At 37.2% G+C, this 24,546-nt stretch overlaps 2 protein-coding genes across 3 annotated transcripts; both read right to left on the reverse strand.

Moving 5' to 3' along the window:
- Nucleotides 1-764: 764 nt before the first annotated feature.
- LOC114534159 (mitogen-activated protein kinase kinase kinase 4-like) lies at nucleotides 765-14,693 on the reverse strand. The gene is given in 21 exon segments (XM_028555713.1): nucleotides 765-1,502; nucleotides 1,859-2,056; nucleotides 4,596-4,679; nucleotides 4,681-4,829; nucleotides 8,734-8,893; nucleotides 9,019-9,135; nucleotides 9,208-9,278; nucleotides 9,446-9,658; nucleotides 9,736-9,958; nucleotides 10,028-10,109; nucleotides 10,197-10,336; nucleotides 10,500-10,661; nucleotides 10,952-11,101; nucleotides 11,172-11,355; nucleotides 11,442-11,506; nucleotides 11,588-11,771; nucleotides 11,873-11,977; nucleotides 12,052-12,209; nucleotides 12,369-12,524; nucleotides 12,636-13,189; nucleotides 13,373-14,693. Coding segments are annotated over 20 exon segments (4,464 nt in total). The 3' UTR covers nucleotides 765-1,502; nucleotides 1,859-1,870.
- Nucleotides 14,694-14,970: 277 nt separating this feature from the next.
- Nucleotides 14,971-24,421, reverse strand: LOC114535202 (T-box transcription factor TBX15-like). Of its 2 annotated transcripts, none has more exons than XM_028556593.1 (6): nucleotides 24,067-24,421; nucleotides 20,845-21,016; nucleotides 20,168-20,441; nucleotides 18,966-19,148; nucleotides 17,296-17,360; nucleotides 14,971-16,457 (listed from the first exon to the last, which is right to left on the reverse strand). In XM_028556593.1, the coding sequence occupies exons 1-6, from the start codon at nucleotides 24,083-24,085 to the stop codon at nucleotides 15,980-15,982; spliced, it is 1,191 nt and encodes a 396-aa protein (XP_028412394.1). In that variant the 5' UTR covers nucleotides 24,086-24,421; the 3' UTR covers nucleotides 14,971-15,979. The 2 variants fall into 2 exon arrangements, with proteins under 2 accessions (XP_028412394.1, XP_028412385.1); XM_028556584.1 differs by lacking the exon at nucleotides 24,067-24,421 and adding an exon at nucleotides 21,411-24,056.
- Nucleotides 24,422-24,546: the final 125 nt, after the last annotated feature.

Raw genomic sequence — 24,546 nt, forward strand, 5'->3', positions numbered from 1 at the left:
TATTTGCATAGAAAACGTTCTATCGATATCCCAAATTTTACTAACTGAAACTATATAACTTAAGAAATACAGGCCTTTGCACTCAAACATCCAAAGGATACTTTGGAGAGAGTTTAACAATCCCACGTGCTGTATAATTAAAAAATCGTGGTTTTTCTAGATCTAAAAATATCCTATTGTCTAACCACACTGTTCTCATAAACCAATATTTCAAGTGTCTGTTATTTTAGGTTTGTTGTCGTGGCGTGTCTCTCCACATACCCAACCTGACGACAAGTTAGTAAAACAAATTATCCTCTGCAACTAACAATAAAGTGTGGGATAACTGTCCTTTTTATTGTTCAGCACGATGGAGGAAGTTTTTACACAATTCCTGCTGAAACCATGATAGATAGATAGAAAGATTGATAGATAGGTTCAGATTAAGGTTCTTGTAATATCCTTCATCTCATCTCATCTCATGCTATTTATAACTAGGCACAGATTACAATGAAATAAACGACTAAATATCTCCACTACTGAGAAACATGCAGATGAATTCTAACGACTCAACTTACACCGCATATATTGACCGGTTATGACTGGTATTTTGCCGACTTTTTCAATTTATATTACAAAGCAAATAAAAAGAATAATAATGCCTTTAATAAACCATTTTCATTCCTATATTTTACAAGCTATAAATATTAAAATATCTACACTACTTAGATTTTAAATTTTTCTACACAATTTTTAACCCCCCCCCCCACACCCACACACACCCTAAGCATCAGCGAATTGCCACTGACGGACAATTAAAATAATAATGCTAATAATTTATACTACAATCTAAACTAAGTTTAGCCTAAAACCCTGTACAAAAATTATCATCACTTTAACGTAATGTATGTAGTAATCTAGCGTTCCTAATTTAATGGCAAGTTTTCTACAATAGAAAACATTCAAAGCTATATAGATATCACATTAATCATTGGTTACTTAGAAGGAAATTTTATACAACATTATTACATCACTTTAACCTACACGTTAAGAAATGACCTAATCATGCTTAACTTAAAAGCGAGTTTTCTATATACAATATAATTTATTCTACGGTAACCCACATTCAAAAACCTAGCAGTACCAGCTAAAAACACCCAACAAGATACTTCATGCACGACCTTACTCTCCATCAGAATGATCTTACGATTATGGAAAAGCAATTCCAAGATCTCATATTTACCTGAGATCAGTTTAACACAGCACACAGGCACAGCTTGTGCCATATTTACATGCGACAAAAACATGTAGTTTTTGTACATTGGACAACATTACGATGTTATATCACTGCATAACACCATATGTACATATTTATCAACACTATTAGCATGTTACCCCATACGCCTCAAAATAAATAAATTTAAAATCTGACCGTAGTTCACGTCCATGTAATCCATTATACTCTTTTGCTCCATGTTATCCCTCTGTACCTCCAATAGTCCATTGAAGATATATCAACAACACTAGAAGAAATGTGCAACGAAGAAATGTGATATTAAAAACGCGGAGTGAATTGATGTCCGAAAAACAACTACTTTTCTTCCTAATCAACAAAAAAAATAATACTCCGTTTTCCTGTGGACTCGACCATGGTCGAATTAGCCATTTTCCAGAGAACTCGACCATGGTCGAATTAGCCATTTTCCGGCGAATATGACCATGGTCGTATTTGCCATTTTCCGGCGAACTCGACCATGGTCGTATTTGCCATTTTCCGGCTGACTCGACCATGGTCGAATATGCCCTTACTTCGCCCAGTCTCGTGTAAACGTAACTTGAGTCATTAATTATGAATTCAGTGGAATGAAATACGCCTCACCTTCTCCATTTTTTATACTTTCAGAAAAGTGTGATTCTGGAGTTGTCTCGCTGTCCATCGCTCATGTGGATCATGAACAAAACAATGCATTAAGAAATCCTTGCCTTCTTCACTGAGGCTTTCTGGGATAGCGGGTGAACCACCTTCACCAACTTTCAGCATGATCGCCCATTGATTGTCATACTCGCTCCACGGAGGCTGGGAAAGAATATAAATAAAGTAAGCAAATGAAATCGTCTTTCATTTGGGTGTAATTCCATGTTTATAATCCACGAATATAATCTTAAGTTTAATCCCAAATCTCACCCTAATCAACCCCAACTAAACCCTAAGGATGAGATTAAGGATAAATTCGTAGCTTATTAACATTCATTTTTCACAAGAAGAAATAGTTTTTTATGTTTATAGGCCATTATAGAAAAATCGGAAATGAATAAAGACATGATGACAAGTAATCTAACTTTAATGCATGTTAATTAGAAGTTTAAAAATAAGCGGGTAAGACATCGGGAATAACAATTACTAGTAATTGAGAAGTTGAAGAAATTGTACAGATTTCGTTTTCATTGGAAATTCCATGTTAATAGACAAACAACAGGCAGTTGGAACTGACTTTTATAAAATTCACGTTATATTCATGGACATGATAAACTAGAATTCTCAAGCTCTAATAAAGCCGTAGTTCATACATTTAGCAAACTAGTCGGAAACATAAAATGGAAAGGATCGAAATCAGAAATTGATTTCGATCAAAGCGTATGTATATGAATATGTTCATCAAAATATTTAATTAAAACTCGGTGTGACACCCATTAACTGTCGTAAAATAAATCTAGAAAAAACAACATCAACGTTTTACCACTTCTTTTGCGAGTCGCCATACACATTCAAGTATTAATTTTGTTAAGTATATTATGTAATAGCGCAAAATTTTCATCCATTTCTGTATATTAAAGTTAGTATCACAAGACGCTTGTTCTTTGTCAATATCAAAGTTCGAACATCAAGAAAGGTTTTTGTATATTATCAGCAATAAGGATATCTTCTCATAAGAAGAGTTGCAAAGAACGAGAGCAGATGGTCAGGAAAATTGTACATTACAAATTTGCAGCCACTATTCCAATGATCTGGTTACAATTTTAATTAATAATCTATGTTTATAACATTCGAAATGCATTGAATCGTGAAAATATTCAATTCTAAATGACGTCAAGGAGGAGTGTAAACGTTGCCGAAACACAACATTATATGTGAGACAGAAGTTTGTTTTTCAACACAACATATATTCTTTGATTTATAGCTTCTATTAGTCATTTGATAAACGGATATGGTACTTTAAAGAGTTCGATTTAATAAAGGATTAGATGAAATGGATAAGCTCAAGCAATTGATCAGAGATGAGTGAATTTCAGTGAAGATTATATAAGCCCACCAAGCCAGAGGCGTGACGATATAAGATATCATATTTCAAGAGGAAACACGATCATCCGTTAAAAAAACTACAGTCTTCCTGTTTAGCTTGTATAAAAAATCAGGGAGAAACAAACCATTTAGAGACTTGAAAGAAGCGAAAATATCACCTAGCGATAAAGCTAGAGTTATCTCAAGGACCTAAAACAACAAGATCTTTGTTTAGCAAGAATCCAGGTCGATATTATATTCACGAGAGCTTGATATTCTCATCTGGTGTCCAGTTCAACCATGGCGAATATTAGCAATACAACAGACCCAATAGAATTCTTCATCGTGGGATGGTTCAAGTATCCGAAAGAACTCGATGTAAACTATGAATTTCTTGAGAAGTTTTACATCATCGTTTGCATGGCATCGTTGCCATTGAATGTGATATTTCTAGCAATGATTATTAGAAACCCAGGCAGCAAAACGTGGAATAATAGAAACATTATACTAGCAAATTTGTGTATATTGAATTTAGCTGTAAACGGAGTAACAACGGTGAGTCAGTTGGATATCATGCATCGTCCTGATGAGACCAGATACATCAGCAGAGAGATTCTTTCAGGCGTTGTGTCAACGGCAATTGTTATATACTTTATAAGCACGTTGTTAATGGCTCTAATGACATACACGATGATAGCAAAACCAATTTTGTACAAAGCTCTATCACCGAAACCAAGAACAATGATAATGGTTTTACTTGCACTATGGATATTTGCCATTGGAATACTCGCGATTTTAATGTCATTTGTTGATGCTGATGTAATGCAAACAATCTTTGTATTATTTTGTTGGTTTATGACATTAGTCATGGCAGTTATATATGGAAAAATATTGTTTTCTCTTCGCCGCAGAAAACGTGGACTGAAGAAGACGTTGAACGCGTCAGCCTCTCGTCAGGGGTTGATCGTTATCAAACAAAACTCAAAGTTGGCAATGGTATTGTTTGTTTATATCGCATTCTTAGTATTAATGTCACTGCCTGTGGGGACCAGTATGTTGTTGTTGGTCATCTGTGATCCGTGTGATAACACGCTGACCAAGAAGTTTATTGTCTATTGTATTCCTCTCTCCCTCTTGATATGCGCTCTCTTCCCAATCCACTGGTTGTTGAACACGCCGCAATACTACCGGGAGTTGAAGAGACTGGGTTCGAAATTCCTGACGTGTTTCAAACATTGATGATGCTGGGCAACTCAACGGACTTTAAACATTTAATTCCGAACCATTAATTAATCCAGAGCAAATATTCAATAAAAGCAATAATTAAGAATCCTACCTTCCCAGTCGCCATTTCGACGACAACACAGCCCACACTCCAGATGTCAGCGGCTCTACCATAGCCGGCGCCTCTATCAAGGGGGGAGTATAACTTCCGGTGCCATATACGCGATCGTACCCCGGAGAGTAGCCACCTCCCCACACATTGTCTGAGATGGATTTCCAAGTTTCACCGAGGCCCCAAAGTCACCCAACTTTATCAAACCTTCTGATGACAGGAATATATTTGGGCCTAGTAGAATAGGACAAAAAATTAATTTAAAGACCACGTATAGTCACTTACATTATATACCTTTTAGTTTTAAACTGTTCTTCCTAGACCTAGACCTAGACCTAGAGATCCAGTAAGCAGTAATTTTACCTCTGAAACAAATCATTTATGTATGCAAAAAAAGAGTAACAATGGAATACAAGACGTCGTATAATTTTAATTTCTAATTTAATTGAAATAAATTGAACCTTTAAGGTGTCAGCATGTGAATAAAAAAACACATTTATCTAAATTACTGCGACAACTGGTGTGAATCAATACGTCTGGTTTATGCTGGGTTGAAGTTCAACCGTTAAACAGTTCAATACAGATGGAAAGAGTTCTCAACTGTATAAATACTCAAATTCAGCTTAAATTAATTTTAATTTCATACAGGTAGCATCGGATTTTCCACACGATGGGACACATCTTTTAAGAAATAGGATTGCGTTCCAATTTATATTAAACTAAATTGAACTAAAAGTGAAATCATTACCCGACATCTATTGCCCTAATCAAATTCAATTCACACTTTGACATATGAAATTTTGGCGATCGCTTTGTATCGTCGTCAACTGCTCATTTTTGGAAATCTCATATGACAGAAATTAATTAGGATGTACCCGTGATTAACACAAGTGCAGATATTAATTTTTTTTTAATTCTTATATTAAAATTAGCCGGTTATAGCGCAACGAAGGTAATCAAATATAATTGCAGTCTATTTTTATTTGCCGGTGAAAAGTATTTAAACTAACACAGCTGCATATTGTTCGTTCAGCCATATTAGAAATTTTGTATTCATTTCAATTTAGTCCTATATTAAAGTTTTAAAAGCGCATGTATTTCGCTATCGTTACACGTAAAATAACTAATGAAAATGAAAGAATCATCTCCTTGAGAGGTTTTGTATAGATTGAAACAGTGAAGCAGGCTATCATCAGAGCTTTTGTTCTTTAAAATCTTTTTTTTTCTTTGAAATACAAGAAATAGCATCTCTGGCATTTGAGAACTTCGTGTAACCATATTTCATCCATCCCGATCAAAACGTTCAGCGTTATTTACAGGATACAAAGGTAGCTCACGATATCACAGAATGAATTCGACCGTCCAGGAGGAAAATCTCTCAAGATATTTCTTAATAACGATTGTTATCATCGATCTATTGTTTGTCATCTTTGGAGTTATCGGAAACATCGTCGTTATAGCTTATAATGTTTTTCTGAACGCCAACAGGAATCCCACAAGTTTTTTCGTCCTAAATCTCGCCGTCTCCGATCTGCTCGTCTGTGGAATCTATTTTCCAACTTACATAACGGAGTGTGTAAGGATTCTTCATGGGAACAGCGTGGAAACAAACCTGGTTTGTCAAATCAGCCTTGCGATTACTGCAACCAGTCTTTCTTTATCAGTTGTGAACATAATGGTATTAACGATAGACAGGTACATTTGTATAACGTTGCCTCTCAAATATCCTAATATTGTCACCACAGGGCGAGCATACATCGCTTTGGCAGCAGTGTGGTGTGCTGGCTTAACAAATGGCATATTAGTCTTCGCAAATACAAAATCAACTGGTGTGCCTTTACTGTGCGAGGTTGATATGGTTGTAGCTCTTGTTTCAACTACGATATGTTATTACATCCCCTTAACCGCGACTGTTGTCTTCAACATCAAAATTTTGCGAATCGCAAAGGCACAACGTCGAAAGATCGCTGCCCAGGCCGCTCCGTCTGAAACAAGCACTTCAACGACTGCTTCACCACGAAGACATTTAGCAAGACAGTTAAAGCTTTTTAAAACATTCACAGTGGTGTTTGGTTGTTTTCTATTCTGTGTGACACCTTTTCCAGTTCTAGCTATGTCAGATCTTCTCATCTGCGGAGGAAAGTGCATACCCTTTGAGGTTTTAATAACAGCTGCCATCTTGGCTGGAGCAAATTCTGTTTTAAATCCTTTCATTTATAGCATAAGACACGAGGAATACAGAAGAGCATTTAAAGTTCTGCTTCAACGACCGTGCAATGCATTTTAAATGATCAAAAACATGAATTGAGTTGATATATCAAAAATTAACCGCGGTGCTCGTAATTAGCGCAGTTTTATGTGTTTCGTCTCAGTGTGTATAAAGCTGGATTTAAGACAGAGCTTAGACTAACGAGATCTCTGAGGAGAATCAACAGTTCTAGTGGAACACAATCATTTTCACATAAAAAGGTGCCCACAAGAAGCGCAGTCGAATAGGGAATGAAACAAAACACAAAAACAGCCGTGACAATCCCAAAGGTTTTGATAGACTTGAAAGCTCTTGTGAACCTCGACAGGACTGAAGGTCTGTAAAGCCTGCAGCTTTCTGATTGGTTGATGAAACACGCGATCCCATACTGCTGTGCGATCTTATTTCTATGATTTCGCGCCACTTTGAATATGATGTAATTAAGATACAAGACTAATATTGTAGGTATATATATGAATATAACCAGACCGAAAGCTTTCACGGCGAAATTAAAAGAGCAATTTAATCGTCTCTCGCTGCCTTCAGTAAACAAGACGAGTAAGCAGGCAAAAAAGGACGCAAATAACCAAATCGTCGCTAGGATCACAAACACTCGTTTCTTCGTCATCATTAACGGGTACTTGAGAGGTGTCGCAATGTAACGATAACGGTCGTAGGTAATCGCAAGAATTGTTAAAATAGACACTGCAACGGTTGCGCTGCTGAGAGTTGCACTTAATCGACAAAACATATCCTGGTTTACCTCCACCCCGGCTAGAATTCGTCCAAATTCGACAACAAAAGTAGGGTAATATGTTCCACAAGTGGCGAGATCCGCTATTGCAAGGTTTAATATCAGATAATCTGATGGATTATTCGACTGTTTCATCCTGAGAACACGAATAATAGCTCCTAGGTTCCCGATTATGCCAAGAATTGCAAGGATGCACTTTAAAACGATCGCAGCGATGAAAAATTTCTTTGAAGGAAGATGATCCATCATTGTTGAATTTCCTTTAGCCATAGAAAACATTTCCCTCGCTATGCACAATATTTCATTTTATAAATGACATTAAAATTTAAATGCCGAAAATGATCAAGTATATTTCTAAAAGTCTCTTATTTCGGGCGAGTTAGCCTACAGGTTCGTTTCATTTATAATAATAAAGTGAGATTTGAAAACGTACAAAAGCGAGTTCAATCTTGATGCAAATAAAGAAACTTAGCTCCTGAGCTACAATGACCTCTGCACAATAAACGTTTCCACGCTATTTATAATACATAGCTACGTGACAAACTTTTTGCTAATTTATCAGAAATATAGATAAGTTAATTTAGCAGACAGCGAAAAGCAAATCACAACGAAGATAAATATCACTTATCATTAATGTAGGACGGATAATCCATCAACTACAATTTCATTTCCCGGATTTGTTATGTAACATTTTAATAATAATATAGGCTTATATCGTGTACTTTTTAACAAATATACAAATCTTTGTCAGTTTTGGTTGCGATAAACAGCTTTGATTCATTACTACACAGCTGCGACTGAGCCTTGTAGTGCTGTACTGTGCACGTAGTGCTGGCAGAATTAATCCAGCTTCCATCATTCTGCACGTACTTAACTGAGATTATATAATTGCCTCACAGATTATGCGTGGAAATGCATGAAGATAGCGTAAAAAATGTCTTATGTTTCTGTTTTGCACACTTTTTTTTATAAAATGGCAACTTACGAGCAAAAAAAATCAATTTTTTTTGCCTATTTTATCAGCAACGTTAAACATACGAATATTGAATAGTAATGATATCAATCTCTTTCACAGCGATTCAAACAAAAACAACTGCAGTCACTCTTAACCCGGTAATACTTTATATAAGACTAACCTTTTATATCACGATGAACAATCCCTCGGTCGTGTAAAAATTCGACGGCAAGCAATATTTGGTCAGCGTACTTGCGTATCATCGCCTCAGGTAACCCAATCTTAGATACGTCTGATATTGTTCCATCACCACAGTATTCCATAAATATATACATCACATCCTAGAAGACAAAACTGATGTCCATGACTGCCCTCATGTCTCCTTATTCCTGTCCTTTTTACTTCTCAACTCTTTTCTAATATATCCCTCTTTTTCCTCCAAACACCCTTTCTATCATTAACTCACCCTATGAACTTCACATCCGTAATACTTCACCAGGCTCTCGTGGGTCAGTCCCTCAAAAGCCTTAATCTCGTCAGCCAGATCTTGGAATGCGCTATGGTCGTTTGGATGAAATAATATCTGCAAATGATAACAAAATATTTTATAAATGTAAAGATATTTTAGCAACACAATGATCCAGACAATATTCACCTGTTTCATGGCAACCACTTCCTCTGTATCCAGGTTAACACAAGAATAAACCTTTCCAAACTGACCCTCACCTAATAAAAAATAAAAACATTAAAAATCTCATCATTTAATTGGATACTTTCTATAATGATCATCACTTGATTAAGCAAATTAGAACACATATTCTACTTATTAAAACATATTTAACAACAAATTAGAAGCCTGATAATATAATTTGATACATTATTGAATTTCTTACCAATTTTATTTCCTCTTTGCCATTTAAACGGTACTCGTTTCGGAATAACAGCCAGTTCTCCAGCGAGATCACGTTTCTTGTTACTCAGCTGACCTATCACACCCTTTTCCAACATTGTCATTTGGCGTTGATATTCTAAATAAGCGACACTTTCTCTGACATGCGCAATCCTGCGCTGTGGTGCTTCCATCTCATTATCAACTTGGTCATCACCTTAAAAGATGAAATAGATTGTAAGAGTGCGACTACAACAGTCAATCATTCATAACACATTATTCTAGCATACACACCATTCAAGACACCGTGTTTCATGGTTGGTCGTCCTGGTTCTGAAATAGTTCTTGATGGGTGAACATGTGAGTTGGCTCCAGGATAAGTTGATGATCGATTAAACTTTCCTGTGTTAGGCGAGGCCCAGGACGGGCTCACTGTGTTCGGACTATTCGCATTTGCTGGATTTTCTGCACTGCCAATGACGTGATCAATACAGTTGTTTATTTGACGTTGTAACCTCTAAAAACACATCAAACAAGTTTGCTTAAAAAAAAAGTGCAAGAAACAACATACAAACGGATTATTCACCTCAAACTCAGTCTTCGTTAAACGACAGGAAATCGTTGGATGACAAGCTTCTATAAGAAACTTCAGTCCTTGGCCTGCCCACCTGAGAAAAAAGTGACCACCAAAGCATGAGAAGAGACGATGTTTTCTGATACCAAAACTTATAAAACTTATTTATTCTGTGACAAACCTCGGTCGGCTTCCCTTTCCTTTCTGACAACGCTTTAAAACAAAGTCCATCCACTTTGAGGCCAACTCCAGATAATATTTACCAACAATTGACAAAGATTCCTCATCTGTTTCAGGAATTCGTTTCATTTCCCGATGGAACTAAATAAATGTTTAACTTAAAGTTTATTTAATCGCTTTTTATGCCTGTATCTCTGTGCGTTGCATCCCAATGGCATATGCAAACCTTAACAGAGCTGAAACAGCAAATCTGTTTTTAAAGGTTAGAAAATTTGATCTCCCAAACTTCAATACACTGACTTACGTCAAAGACAGCATTAAAAGCACATTGCAGTGCTTCCAAAGTACTTTGGTTCAATCTGTTTCGTTCATTTTCTTCAATATCATACATCTTTTCCACGTCAAGGTTTTCAACAGCGCCATCCAATGCATCACAAACTTTCGTTCTCAGATTCACCAACGATTCCTGGAAATAAGAATGAGATATCTTTACTGAAAGACCTTGTAAATAAACACAAGTCTATCATAAGCAGCCATACTCCTCGTACACCCTGCAAATGCACATTTTACTGTATGAAATGTATGTTAAACTAAGAATTAGTGGACCGATTGTATCTTAGTTAACTCAGAAATACACGGCTTTGATTGGCCAATTCTGTCCTTAACTACAGTTAAAGCTTAACTAGGCTTTCACACAACTGGCCTTTGGTTTTAATAATAGTATGTTTCTTGCAGTGTAGAGTACAGTTTGATTACCGCTATTTGCGTTTTCATATCAATAAGATCATGATGACACGAAGTGGATCCTGAGGCACAAGTGACGGCGTCAACCATGTGAGTAGTGAATGTACTGATATGAATACTCAAAGCATGCGAGGTGCAGGCAACGATGGCTAGATCATCCACCTTAACACAACAAGAAACGAAATTTTAGTGATCAGGATTTCGGGGATTATTTGACGGTCCAGATACCCACCTGTATATCGACCAGTCCTAGTGACGCATCTAACGCAGGAGTGACGTCAATCGTCTTCCCAGTCCACTGATATCCCCTCGTTTTCTTAGCAGAGACCAACACGATGAAGCTGTCCACTCCCTGAGCGCAAGCACTGGATTGACTGTGGAGGCCACAGCAAGCATTCAGCAGTTCAATGATGCACCTAAGATACGTTAAAAATGATTAGAAAACGAAGAACAATATACTGAAATACCTGACTGAAAAAATGCAAGATTTATGAAACCAAACCTTTTCGAATCTTTTAAAGCAGGTGGAACAAACATTAAAACGGAAATATTTTGTTTTGGAACCACCTAAAAAAGACTAAAAAATTTAGACCAGCTGTCTGACTGAAACGATTTGCAAGATAACGCGAAAACAATCCAACTATTCACCTGAATGTATTCAGACGTTTTAAGTGTTTCCAGTATTTGTGGAATGGAGGTGTTTACATTAAATGTTGCAGCCACGCCAAGATCCGTTCGCAATCTTTTTACGAAGCCCAAGGCCTTGATGCTTCGCTCACGTGTCTCCTTGAAAAGTTTCTTAAAGTCACGACAGGATTGAAGAACCTTTACCCTAAAAAAATAAAAATTAGCGTTCAAGATCAGTTCTAAACTGCTCTTCCTTGAGGTCACGACTAGTCACTTTTGTTACAACAGAAAGAAACGTAACCTTACCATAACTTTTCATTGTCATCCAAATCATGCAAGCAAGAAAAATACTCGTCCATTCCAGCCGTGAGAAAATCTGCAGTTGATTCAACCAGACCCCGGGCCATTACACTGCACAGAAAACACAAGAGAAATATGAAATATCTAATCTCATATATTCTAGGATAACTTTTAAATGCTCTCACCAGAATCTCTTGCCAGCCTGGACCTCTCCTCCCCTGATATAAGGAGTTATTTCACGCACAAACTCCCACTCTTCCTCCAGGATGTTCTTCACACCACAAGAAGCTTCTGGCAAGCGTTGCAACATGTGCATATACAGATGAAGATACTCAAAATACACCTGCAAAAAATACACAAAATGTGGAGTAACCACTCATATGAACCCACTAACTAACTGGTGTTGAGCCCAAATGTGCTTTTAGTTTAGTATTTCAAACTGACAACAAGTTAGGAAATTGAACAAGAGGATTTCTTAAATAAATATCTCCAAAAAACAAACCTCCAACATCTTCTGAATGTCTTGATCAAATTCTAAAACTCTTTCCTCAAACAGTGGACAGCTACTCAAATCTTTTCCAAGAGTTTCCAAAGCGTCCAGGAAATACTGTCGAACAACAATGGCCGCCAACATCACTTCTTTGCATTCCTCCAACAACTAAAATATTATAACAAAATATAATTCTTTTAGAGAATGGTTTACATAGGGGCTCATTTAAAAATGATAAGTACTACAGAAAATTGCAATCTAATGCAGTCCGACTTGTACCTGACGAACACTAAGAGAGGAAGGTTCTCCTTTGGGACGATGTTCCATTCTCATTCGAAGACACTCATGATAGATATCCATGACAAGACGAACAAGGAAGACAAAGAGGCTATCAAATGATGGCAACCCCATTTTCTCAAATCTTTCAATCCAATTTGCCTCTGGTACTCCAAACGTCTGGTGATAGTTCTTTGCGTCATTAGGGTCCATGATGTCTTCAGACCAGTTTTCAATTTTTCTAACAAGCATCGTTTTGTACAAAATGTGCAAATCCTGGTGTTTTACAAACACATTTGTACTTCTATCAACTTGTAAGATGTAGGATGCTCTGGCTAGCTCCATATGGATGAGTTGGTGCAGCTTGTACCCCAGGTATGCCACACCCATCTTCTTGATGTTCTGATCAACAAAAGGGCGATACCTACTGGTGCTGGTATTCTCAGAACTCAAACCACGTTTGATGCCTTCAAAATTCTCTGGCATTTCAAAGTCATGCTGAGAACTAACATCTTGACAATTTCTACAATTGTTGTAGGTCTTTAAAAATTGGAGACCTACAGAAGAACAGGAATTTTAATTTCTATTTTTTGTTTCCTTCAAAAGTCAGAATTCTACATCGAATCTCTATATCAGTACTAGAGAATGGACTTAATCCAGAATATCACTTTGTTTATTACCATTCTTAGTTGAAGAATACTGCCAGTTAATGAGAGATTGACAAGTGAAAGTGAACTTACCTATGCCTAGATTAATCCAATCCTTCCAAACTTTTTCATCATCAAAATCAACATGGACAAGCTGAGACATAACATGTAGTTTATGATACAACCCTTTTACCTGATTCAACCACAACACCAATGTATCATAACTTGTTTGAAAATCTTCAGAGCTGTACTTCTCAAAGTCTTTTTTAAGAGCTCCACGAGAAGGATAGAGATGCTCAGCATAATACAACTTATTCAGGGCAAAGGTGACTGAACTGATGGCTGTCTTCATGGTTTGGGCAAAATCTGATAATTTATATGTGTCTTCATCAGTACTGTTTGTTGTTGCACTGCAGTCAGGACTTGTACTTAGATTTGAGTCATCAAAATCAGCTAAATCATTGGTTTCGCTGCCTATGGAAGGACTGTGTTGAAACATGTTGTTACTAGGGTGGAGTAAACAGCAGAAATCATCTTCATCATCATCATCATCAACATCCGAGTCACTTTCGGGATCAGAAAACTGCACTTCAAAGTCCACTCTCAGTGTTTTATCAACATGAAAATAAATCACATTGTCTAAAATGCTATTTATTTTCTTTCGTTCATTCATCAACCATTCATCTTGGTCTAACATTGTTGTGGATTTTTGCCAGGCCTGCAACTCAAGCCATAATGCTTCTTGTAATTCTTCCACTTCATAGTTTCCTATCTCTTCCTCAATTTTATCCTTGCCTTCAGCATTACCGCCTTGGCCTAAATTAACCAACATGTTCAGAGTTTCATAAAATTTCACCCTTTCCAAAGGACAAACAGCTGGCGGTTCTTCTTTGAAAATTACGTTATTTTCAACATTAAAACCAGACTCTTTGTATCTAAGACACTGAAATTTTCTCGGGTTAGTATTCTTTCGATGTAATGAACTCTCAGTAAAGCTACGGTTTCTTCGTCTGTACGTGAACTCTTCGGGTCCGTTAACCAAAACAACAGTTGACTCCTCTTCTTTCACAATTCTATAGTATGCTCTTTCCGTTGACATGGCTGAAGCACTCTGCCGTCTTTGCCACGAAGCATAACTAGGCGAAGTCTTAAAATCTGAAGCTTTCTTCCTTCGTGTACTTCTAGATCTACCTAATTTGCTTGGTTTAGTAAAGGTTCTTGAACTTGGCGGTGTTCGTCCATACTGTTCGCTCAATTCTAATTCCCTTGGCAGGTCTTCTTCAAAGTCTGAGAGGCCATTGTCGCTCTTTTCTGATCCTGGAGAGTGTAAATTGTTGAATACTGAAGGGAACGTGGGCTGTTCAGAAGGGAAAAAAGGCGACAAGTCGTCAACATCACCTCCCTCCGACTCCATTTTGATTCTGTCTTTAAAGTTCTGTACCGCGTGAAAAGGGACTAAGCCGATTATAAGAAGAAATTGTAACAAAATCACTTTCAATGTAAAAAACCCATTTTGTTACTTTTTACACTATTTTTTCTTGAAAATAATACTATATTTGAAAAGAGCATCTTTTGTTTAGTAAGATCAAGAGGTTTGGTGCAAGTACCTTCACCAGAACAGAGAAAATAAGATGCCAAAAAATGCACCAGACACTTGCAATAATTTAATGGATTTTCAATTCATTCTCGTGACTATATTACTGTCTACTTGTATTAAAACCTGTCAAAATAATATGTGGGTGTGTATAAGATCTCATTATCATTTAAATTATAACTTCTTACAAATGTACAAAACAGTTTAAAGAATTGGGAAATAGCACACAGACAACAGCAGTTTCCATTAGTGTGACTATATATAATATATTGTTATGAAGTAAAAAAACACCTGCTCTAACTCTAAGCAACTCATGATGTATATTCTACGACGTTTTACTAGCGAGAAATGGGCTATTTATTCTCTCATCCTCGCAGTAAACACACGTTTCTAATTCCAAATTTCTAGATTTAAATGAGGCCGCAGGAACGGTAATATCTATGGTAAATAACACTAAGAAACGACAGGATGCAGGCAATCATTAGCCTTTAGATTCTTATAAACTCTTTCTTATAGACTATTTACAGACTATCATTTTTATATACATGAAATATCCCGCCCGCATTCATTCAGTTTCTTGTTATAAAAATTTCACAACAATATCAATTATTCAGGTGCTATCGTTACCCAGTGCAAAATCAAAGAATAGGAAGAGAAAGACTTCTTTCAGCCAATATACATTTTCCGATTTCACTTGAGTTCAAATGGAACAATTGTGTGCATGAGATTAAGAAGGGAAGATGAATCCATTATCAAATGGACTGTCTTCGTTTTCAAATATTTGGGAAGTGTTATATATTATTTCAGGTTTTATTTTACTGGGTGTGTTTGCACGAGCATTTCGCGACGAGATAGAAGATGATTGTCAACTTTTTTTACGGTATCATGATTGAATATGGGACTACGACAAAATACTGAAATGAAGTGATAATATTTATCACAGGTAGACAATGGTGCTCTCTGACTTCTTGTAGTTCTCATTTAAACACAATATCTTGTTTTGGCAAAAGATGTAAAGAACTTCCCTTCGACTGGACTTCCAGTACACCCGTTGTCGTACAGTACTCGTATTCCAGTCGGGAGGTCACGTGTGTCCACCGAAGGTGTTATTGCACGTAAGATGATTGAGATGAAGGATCTGCTACCACTTGATTTCCATGGTAACCATAATTCATGCTGACGTTAGCAGGGACCGCGTTAGCCTGGAATCTAGGTTGGTTATGTTGAGGTGGGTATGAGCAAGTAGTGTAATGAGGGGAAAACTGCGTGCCCGGAACATGAGCATGCGCTAGCGTTGGGTAACCGCTGTACGCGTTACTAAATCCGTTGTAAGCGGTGGGAGGGTAGTTGGATGTGGGGTAAACCATTGATGCGGAGGGATACGACACAGAAGTGGAGTTTGTCGAAGGTGGGGGAGCCGTGGTGAAATTTGTGTTGAATCCTGACAGTTCGTGTTGTTCGTCCACACCTGTTCTCATATCTTGCGAGAAAGCGACGTCATTGCCGTTGTAATCAGGATAAGGAACTGGTCTTATTGGAGGACGCCAGCAGGAATATGCCTGCATCAGTTCATCCATTGCATCTCTGGATTGACAGAAACAAATCAGTTAACAAAAATCAATAGATTGGAAGCATTTTTAGAAATTATTTAAGGAAAAACATGAATCTAGATGCTGAGATAGAAAAGATATTCAACAGTTGAACACTTTCTGTTATCTTTCAATGATTTTGTTCCGAGGTTTCTTTAAATTTATTCACGCCCTCTTGGATTTTAGCAGATGTTTCGTGATAGCTTTGTTTATTTACGAAGCAGGGTTAGTTCCCGAGCGCCATAGATAAAACGTAATCCAGTTACCGCAAAAGGAGGTCATAGATTATTTAGATAACCTTGGAGGCTTGGAAAATACCAAAAATTACATTATTCATAACCGTGGTTCACTAATAGAGTCCTGAGTACTCACACAGTTTTTCTATCACAAGTGTTTGCAAGAAATTTTACTTAATAAATATATGAATATGTGTCTAACGATGAGCTGAACTTAGATACCAAAAACAATTTAGAAATGATGCCACATAAGTTCGCAATTAAACTGGAGTGTGCAAGGCATGTTCATTAAAATTATCTCAAAAAGACGAGCCTCTAAATCTGGAACAATCTGCTGTAATCACGCGTAAATAAAATTAAGAAATCAATTTTGGTTATTTGAAGATAATGGTGGCGGAAGGGAAGATGAAATCTGAAAAATTTTATTGGTGCGGTTGCATTGGTGTTTGATTGATACGAAGAAGCTGCGTTGGCGCGGAGATGTTTAGATATATGATCTTAATTATCATAAACCACGCTTATTCACGACTGCCTAAGAAAACAAAGCTGATTTTGAGGCCGGGCATGAAATAGTCCTAACGAATTTAAGTGCATTACCTGATTCTTCCTGAATCTCGGAAACCTTTTGCAAATGGATTACGATCAATTTTGAGACGAGTTATCTATAATAAAGTTCGCAAATAAAGAGACGTTCATTTATAGTGATGGGAAATTCATCTTAGTGTGTGTAAATACCACTTGTTTGTGCTTGAACATCCTGAAAAAGATATCCTTACATCGGTACGAAAGACTTCAAATCGTTAGTTATCTTTTTCAGGACAGCCAAACACAAACTGCGCTGCTCTAAAAAGACCACCTAAATTCAAAAATTCTCGACATGATTAAAGGGCAACAAGACAATACTTTAACGGCAGGGGGTTATTTGAAGTTTGTTCTAAAATTTTAAGAGCTCAGCTCAATCGCTCTTGTCATGCATTTATCACCTATTTTTCGTATGCTATGTTCAACATTCGTCTTTCAACATATGGGATGAGGACAACAGCAAGTACAGATTTGGCATTGTATATTGAAACATGTCGGCAAGTCTCGACCTTTATTGATTTTTATCGATAAACGGAGATCGCGCGCCATTTGGTAGTCATTAAGTCAATATTCTTATCTGGATATTTCAGTCTGGGTTAGGCAATATATACATATAAAGCTTTGGTCTCATAGTTTGAAAGGAATACTTGGGATATTTTAGTAAAATATCTTATCATGTAGTCCGGCAAACATGCGTTTCTAATAAACTATATTTAAATGTACAGTACATGAATAAACTTTTAAAATTATCCAAAGTGAGGCTATTTGATTAAGTGGAAATTTTATAATTGTAGCGATTAACTTTGCTGTTATTCTGTCAATAGTCCTGATTTTCAAATGGGTTCAAAACAAGCGAATGCACGAGAGACAATGATCATAATACCATTGCAAGGTTCATATCACTCACTATACAATTTCGACACCAAATTTGATTGCTGGTGTAACAAAACTACCGGCGAATAGTCGACAGACAGATTACTGGTATTTTGGAGTGTTTTAAGAAATCCTCATTCAGATTTAATGTTATTTACATCTGATTAGCAGGGAAAATGCAGCTTCACCGCTATATTTTTAAGGAAATACTCTATTTCAATTTTCAATTCAAAATATGACCGGTCTGACCATCTTGGCAACTAATGGAAGCGCCCTAAGGCGAGCCAATGGTCCGTAAATCCAGAAGATTCGAGTCCAAATATAAAACATTGTTTACGTCTATTGTTATCTTGTTGGATGATAAGACGTATTGTAAAAGGATGTTGCTTAGTTTGTTTTGATTTCAAATCTTTAACACGTTCGGCGATTAAACTGATATATTTTGACAAAATTGTTGAAACAATTTGAAAATCGTCGGAAACCTTTGGTGATTTTAAAATAAACATCCACTTGAAACTGTCATGATGTGTATACGAGGTGTGGAAATCTTATAGAAGAGTAGACGCAAAGCCAAAGGATGTTCTTGAGAGTTTTGGTTATTTAGGAATCACCTTGCTTTTTTTTTCGTCTAGCCTAGGTGGGTTGATGTTTTGAGGAAAAGGCGAGATAAGTTGCTAGAACTGTCAACTTCTTTCAGTAAAATTTTGATGCAAATAGCAAAAGAAAGTGTAGTAGTTTCGTTCATCACCATAGCCTGCTTATTATTAACTAGATCGAGATACTTCCATGATCAAATTGGTCGGGTGTCTTACCTGTTGGTTCTGATAAGCAGTCACAGTGATAAACTCTGTCTCGTGAAAAACAAATGTTTTAGATTCAGCGTTTGTCGTGTCCTGCTCCAAATCATTCACTTGATCTTGTTTAGCAGACGAGGAATCTTTCTTCTTTATGATGTGGATTCGTGGTTGATATTTATGCATTGAGTGAAGGATGATCTAAGAAAACAGAAATACTTTATTGCCATTGCCTTTAGTTTGCTGTCCAATACGTTACCCCCAGTTTTAAACATACGAGAGTTCGCCACGAGCCTGTAGTAAATGAAGTGACGTTAAGGTCAACTTTCACATCCAACATTCGTGATTCAAAATCAATAAACAAGTTCTTTTCTCTTAGTTTTTATTGGAATTCGTTCATTTTACTGTAACCATCTTCTCATTGGCATGGTGCGTGTACATGCAAAGTAAGAATTTTGCAATATATTTTTAAATCATCCGTAGCTATTTACTGCTTTCTATCTTATCAAAGAAACATGCAATTTCTTGCATTTTTTTACCCCTTCTTTCTAGTTAAAATGCATGTATTAAAAATATACATAAGGCATGCGCGGAGACCTGTCTTGTTTGATGTTGTTTCAGACAATTAACCTATTCTTAACCCTTTTTTGAGAACTTAATGAATGAATGGGTGTTTTAATACAGCACCGTCTATATATAGCTAGCCTAGCATCAATTTAAGACCATTACATAATCCGCAAGATGTTCCCGTTTCAGAAACGAAACGTATACACAAAAAATTTGTGAAAATTGCTCCCTTTATAAAACAATGAAAACTGAAATTAAGAATACGTCAGATCAAATCCGCCGAACGGATGTCCATAATTATCTGAAAAATTAATAAATCAAGACCCTTATCACCGGCTATAGAGATCATTGCTCTCTTTAGGCTGTTCCTGAGAAGTGAATATTGTAAACTACCGGAGCCGCTGATGAATAAAAAAGCTTTTGGTTTCAAGAGTTGGTTTGGTAGCCATATTAACGCTTCATAATCCGAGACCAAAATTGATGTGCTGAAGTACGGTATACAGCAGGCATTGACGCATTGTTCCAAGCAGTCACCTGCCATTAGAGTTACCTTCCTAAATTTCCTTAGTGATTTTAAATAAACTAGGCCGACCTACACTGGCAACCCATCATTAAGGATATCAGCCAATATTCAGTCCATGACCATTACTTACATGTCCTTGTTGGTCCAGTTCGTTGTTAGTAAGCTTGACTTTGTCAAATGATATGACTTGTCTCATCCATTCTTCACCAGAGGCAGGTGAGTCAGGGTGGATGTACACTCTTCCAGGCATGGGGGCGTCTGCATTCCCTGCAACCATCCACTTTGAACTGTGATACGCATATCTGTATCTCTTATTATCCACGGGTACCACGTCCAAGATTAAAATATATTGCGCGTTCGGATCCATGCCACTAATTTTGATGCGCATTGCGGGAAACATGCGTCTATTGAGAAAAGGAAATGCAATATGATAGATCATAACTCGATATAGAACCAAGATGTTTTCAAGATAAGGAAAGGTTGATTGTACAAGAAAATAAAGAGAATATGTGAAGACTTTCGTCTGCAAATTCCAATTCTTTAACTTCATTGCATTACATGTAATCTTTTCTAAATTCAAAATTTGATTTTGTGTGCTGGGAAGGCACCTTACAACATGCACGATTAATATATTCTATGTTTACCATATTATGCGCAATAAATGTACGAGTGGCACGTGAGAAAATCTATTAGCGGCCATTGAGTATTGAGGCAATAAAACTCTTGAAAGGCATATAAATGTAGCTTCACTTGCATAAGTATTGCGCTCTTCAGACTCTTAAATCACTATGATAAACACACACTCACCTTCCTGCCTTTGTGATAATCATTTCAGTCCCAAGTTCATGAAATCGATGCCAGAGATCTTTCATTTGTAAATCAACTTTGATATCTTCAAGGGAGCGTTCTTCGTTCAACGGCATCCTATTTTGCATTGCCTGCATTGATCCCAAAGCCGAGCTTGTGAGATCAGTTGAGTCTGAAACAACACAAGTACTCAATCAGTCATGATTACTGTGCTTATATTTCAGATCCTTTTGTGAGCTTTTTAACACCTGACAAACAACACAAGGGTCTGTAATATATACTGTTCAGCTTTAACCCGGATATTACTAAGCATTATTAGTTCGTAGAAATAGTGCAATGATAAATATTAGACTCTATAAAGGAATAAAGCAATATAGGATCACGTATACTATAAATAAGCAACTACTTTGTATGCGGGCAAATAGGAAGTAGACGTAAGTGTTGATATCCATTGTATATAAATACTAAGTTAACAAAGCTGAACAGTGAGATCTTCCTGACTATGACTGTCCTCTGGCTGGGAGTATATAGTGCGTGTGTATTAACTTTAATATAGCGTGTGATACCTGAATCAGACGAAGGATATGCATATCTTTGTAAATCATCGTCTCCGTCTTGTGGTGAAATAAGCGAAGCAACTGAAAACGCGTGAGCTTTTGAGGAAAGAATAAGATTCAACTGGCTGTCATCTCTTTTGGCCATTATTCGCGCTTTTATGTGCTCCCCAAGCGAGTAAATGGTCTACTGAAAGCTCTCGCCTCAAATATGTCATTAAATGTAAGAATGTTGCTTATCACAGGTGGTGATCAATTAACCGCCCTAATTAAATTTTTCCGCTTCGGTGTTTCAGCACCTAGAACTGCACTCTCTTGTAAACACTCGTATCCGATTAAACGCAACTGTGGCGCAATTCCTTTGCCGATCTGGCTCAAGTTTCATGCGCGCAGCGAGGGAAACAATGAAGAAAGCCGGCCGAAAAGGAGATTCACTTGACTTTGCGCAAAAGTGCGCGCACTCGTCGTAGACTAAAATTAGGATTTTGCGCGCAGAGTTTACCAATTAATCGATTAATTGAATTATTCGCAAATGTTTTCAAAAAAAAACGTTCTAATTCGAGCAGAAAAAATTCACCGCGCATGCTCGCGGAACGAGGGGTGCTCGAGGAGCAGGCGGGAACCTGGGCAGGAAATATCACATCGGATCGTTCACAGAGCCTCAGCATGACTGTTGTGGTGTGCTGATAGTTGATACACATGATTGGGAGCATGGATCATGCAAATCTATAAAGCCTTATTTCAAATCAACAATACTATTCGACCATGCAACTCTAACAGCAGTGTTTGAAGACACTACTTCACTGACTACATAACGTTTATGATCTTCCAAACATACACTATTCCCAGGCATCCCTCGATCCTCGACCTATTCCACGAGAACTACAAGTGAATGTCCCCGGCCGCGTGTCGGTGTCATCATCACCTGGCTTAGACACCCAAGATGAAGCGTAAGTATATTTCCTGCTGATAATCTGAAAACAGAATATCGTCATCACCTCCATATTACTAATACAAGCCAGACGCGTTATTCTGAAATAGAACTTTAGAAAACCAAGCGAACCTCATCACTCACATCTTCATTTCTCCCACCCTCTACCTACAAACCTATTATCTCGACAAATCTAACTGGGTCCAAGGCAATGGTCATATTTTACATATGGGTGCGTCAAACAGATGTTAAACTAATAACACCTCACACATTTGTATGAACGATTAGAACCTTCCAAACTCCCGTGTCGATTTTTATAGTTTAAACAGAAAATGAGAGAGGTGAAAAAAGCTTTGGATTAGCTGCTACTTTTCATCAAAAGCGATGTACAGTGCACGCACGCATGTCACAATTTTTAAACATAGTAACAAATATTCTTTGATTATTACTGTCTTAATTGATGCAAAGAAGAACTGCTTAGATCATTAAGAACATTATATTACGCCGGTATCTTTGATATCAAGTGTAATAAGGTACTCTGTGATCTGTCTCAACAAGACTACATAACGTTTGTTGTTTTTGATTGCATTTATGTCTAGGCTTAGGAAAAATTTGGAATAACGAGATTATCAGATGGGTTGCTTCTAAACTTGATTACCTAAAAAATTCTTAAAAGACGGTCCTTTTCTGCTCTTCCAAGGTGGAGAATTTTAAGGTGATAGAACTGTGTGAAAAGCAATATATTTTTACTTTACGAGATTTCTTTATATCGACGCACTTGTTATTGTTGCGACGGCGGTAAAATGATCGCGTAGTTTCTTTCAGCCTAAATCCTAGAATCTCTCAGTATACATTACGCGAGGCACTTATATCGTTGAGTATTCTGTTGACAAGATATTGCAAATTTTCCTGAGTGCTGTTGACATGAACATTAAGTTTGAAGAGTGCACTAAAACTGAAGGCTGATAATTTTTGCCTCTTAATTTTTGGAAGTGTGAATGTATATCACTCGTGCAGGGTCAAGGCGGCTTCCAAGCGTGCGCGAAGACAGTTGATGATTCTTTTATTTCGTTTATTCATTGGAAGGAGGTGAAGATTAGTCGCATGCAAACATTGCGCGTCTATTTTTAACCCTCAGAAAGGAGAGAGACATTTTCTCGCTAAGACAACATCTTGGAAAACTATTTATCGCGAACAACTGTGATGGCAAACATTCACAGCTTAAGCAAACACGAAGACAAATCAGAAAATGTTCGGCGTCCTTGACGTGGAGACAAAAAGCAAACAAGCTCACACCGCCATATCCATCATAATGTTCAAGAATTCATATTTACATGATTGGTTTCCTGAATCGCGCTTTTAAATCCGAATTTCTCCAAATTCTCTCCATTTTTAGACATAATTTTAAAAACGAATGTGATTTACATACTTCGAGCAACGTGCGTCACGTTTAAATTTGCGCGTTTCGTCGTGTAAAATACGTGTCTAGCGAATTACATCTATTATTAAGCATGTCGCTGTAATTACTCAATTGTTCCAATAGGCTGAAACATTGCGCTCTTCTTTGGTGGGCTTTTGCATAATCTGCGCGCCTGACTAAAAGTGCGTCCCACTCTGAGCGCTTGCTGCGTCCTAAACCTGCTTATGTTGAACTGTCTATATCACAACGGGAACTGTGTGATCATAATCACATCACGTTGAGCGAACACAATAAACATTACGTTTTATATTTCCTACCGTAAATCTGATGATCCATAAACTCTTGATCGTTGACGCAGCGTCTTTCAGAGGCTTTCCAGCAAATATCAATCGCTAAACACAAGGTAGTGGTGAACAGACCTGGTCTCCGGCAAAACGTTGGACTCACACCTGAGACTAGTGACAGCTGATCGTAAACAAAAGAGCTACTTTAGGTTATTAAGCGCACACTCAGAGTGATCCCAACCAACGCGAGGCGAGTCCTTAAATTGCAATAACTACGGTCAGTTGTTTTGAGATAACGGAAGATATAATCGCCTAGGAATGCTTAGAACAGAGCGATAGATAGAAATATCAGGACCGCAGTCGACCCGGTAAATTAAATTTCATAAGATTTATCTTTTACCACAAGATTGACTCCGGACCATTTTGACAGTTCAGAGTTCGCACCCCTGGCACAAGATGTTATTGAAACTTAGTTTTGTTGATGAATACTCGTTCAATTACTATCTCAAATTC

The sequence above is a fragment of the Dendronephthya gigantea genome, unplaced genomic scaffold, assembly GCF_004324835.1.
Source record: "Dendronephthya gigantea isolate DGI-Jeju-01 unplaced genomic scaffold, DenGig_1.0 000002F, whole genome shotgun sequence".
Lineage (NCBI taxonomy): Eukaryota > Metazoa > Cnidaria > Anthozoa > Malacalcyonacea > Nephtheidae > Dendronephthya > Dendronephthya gigantea.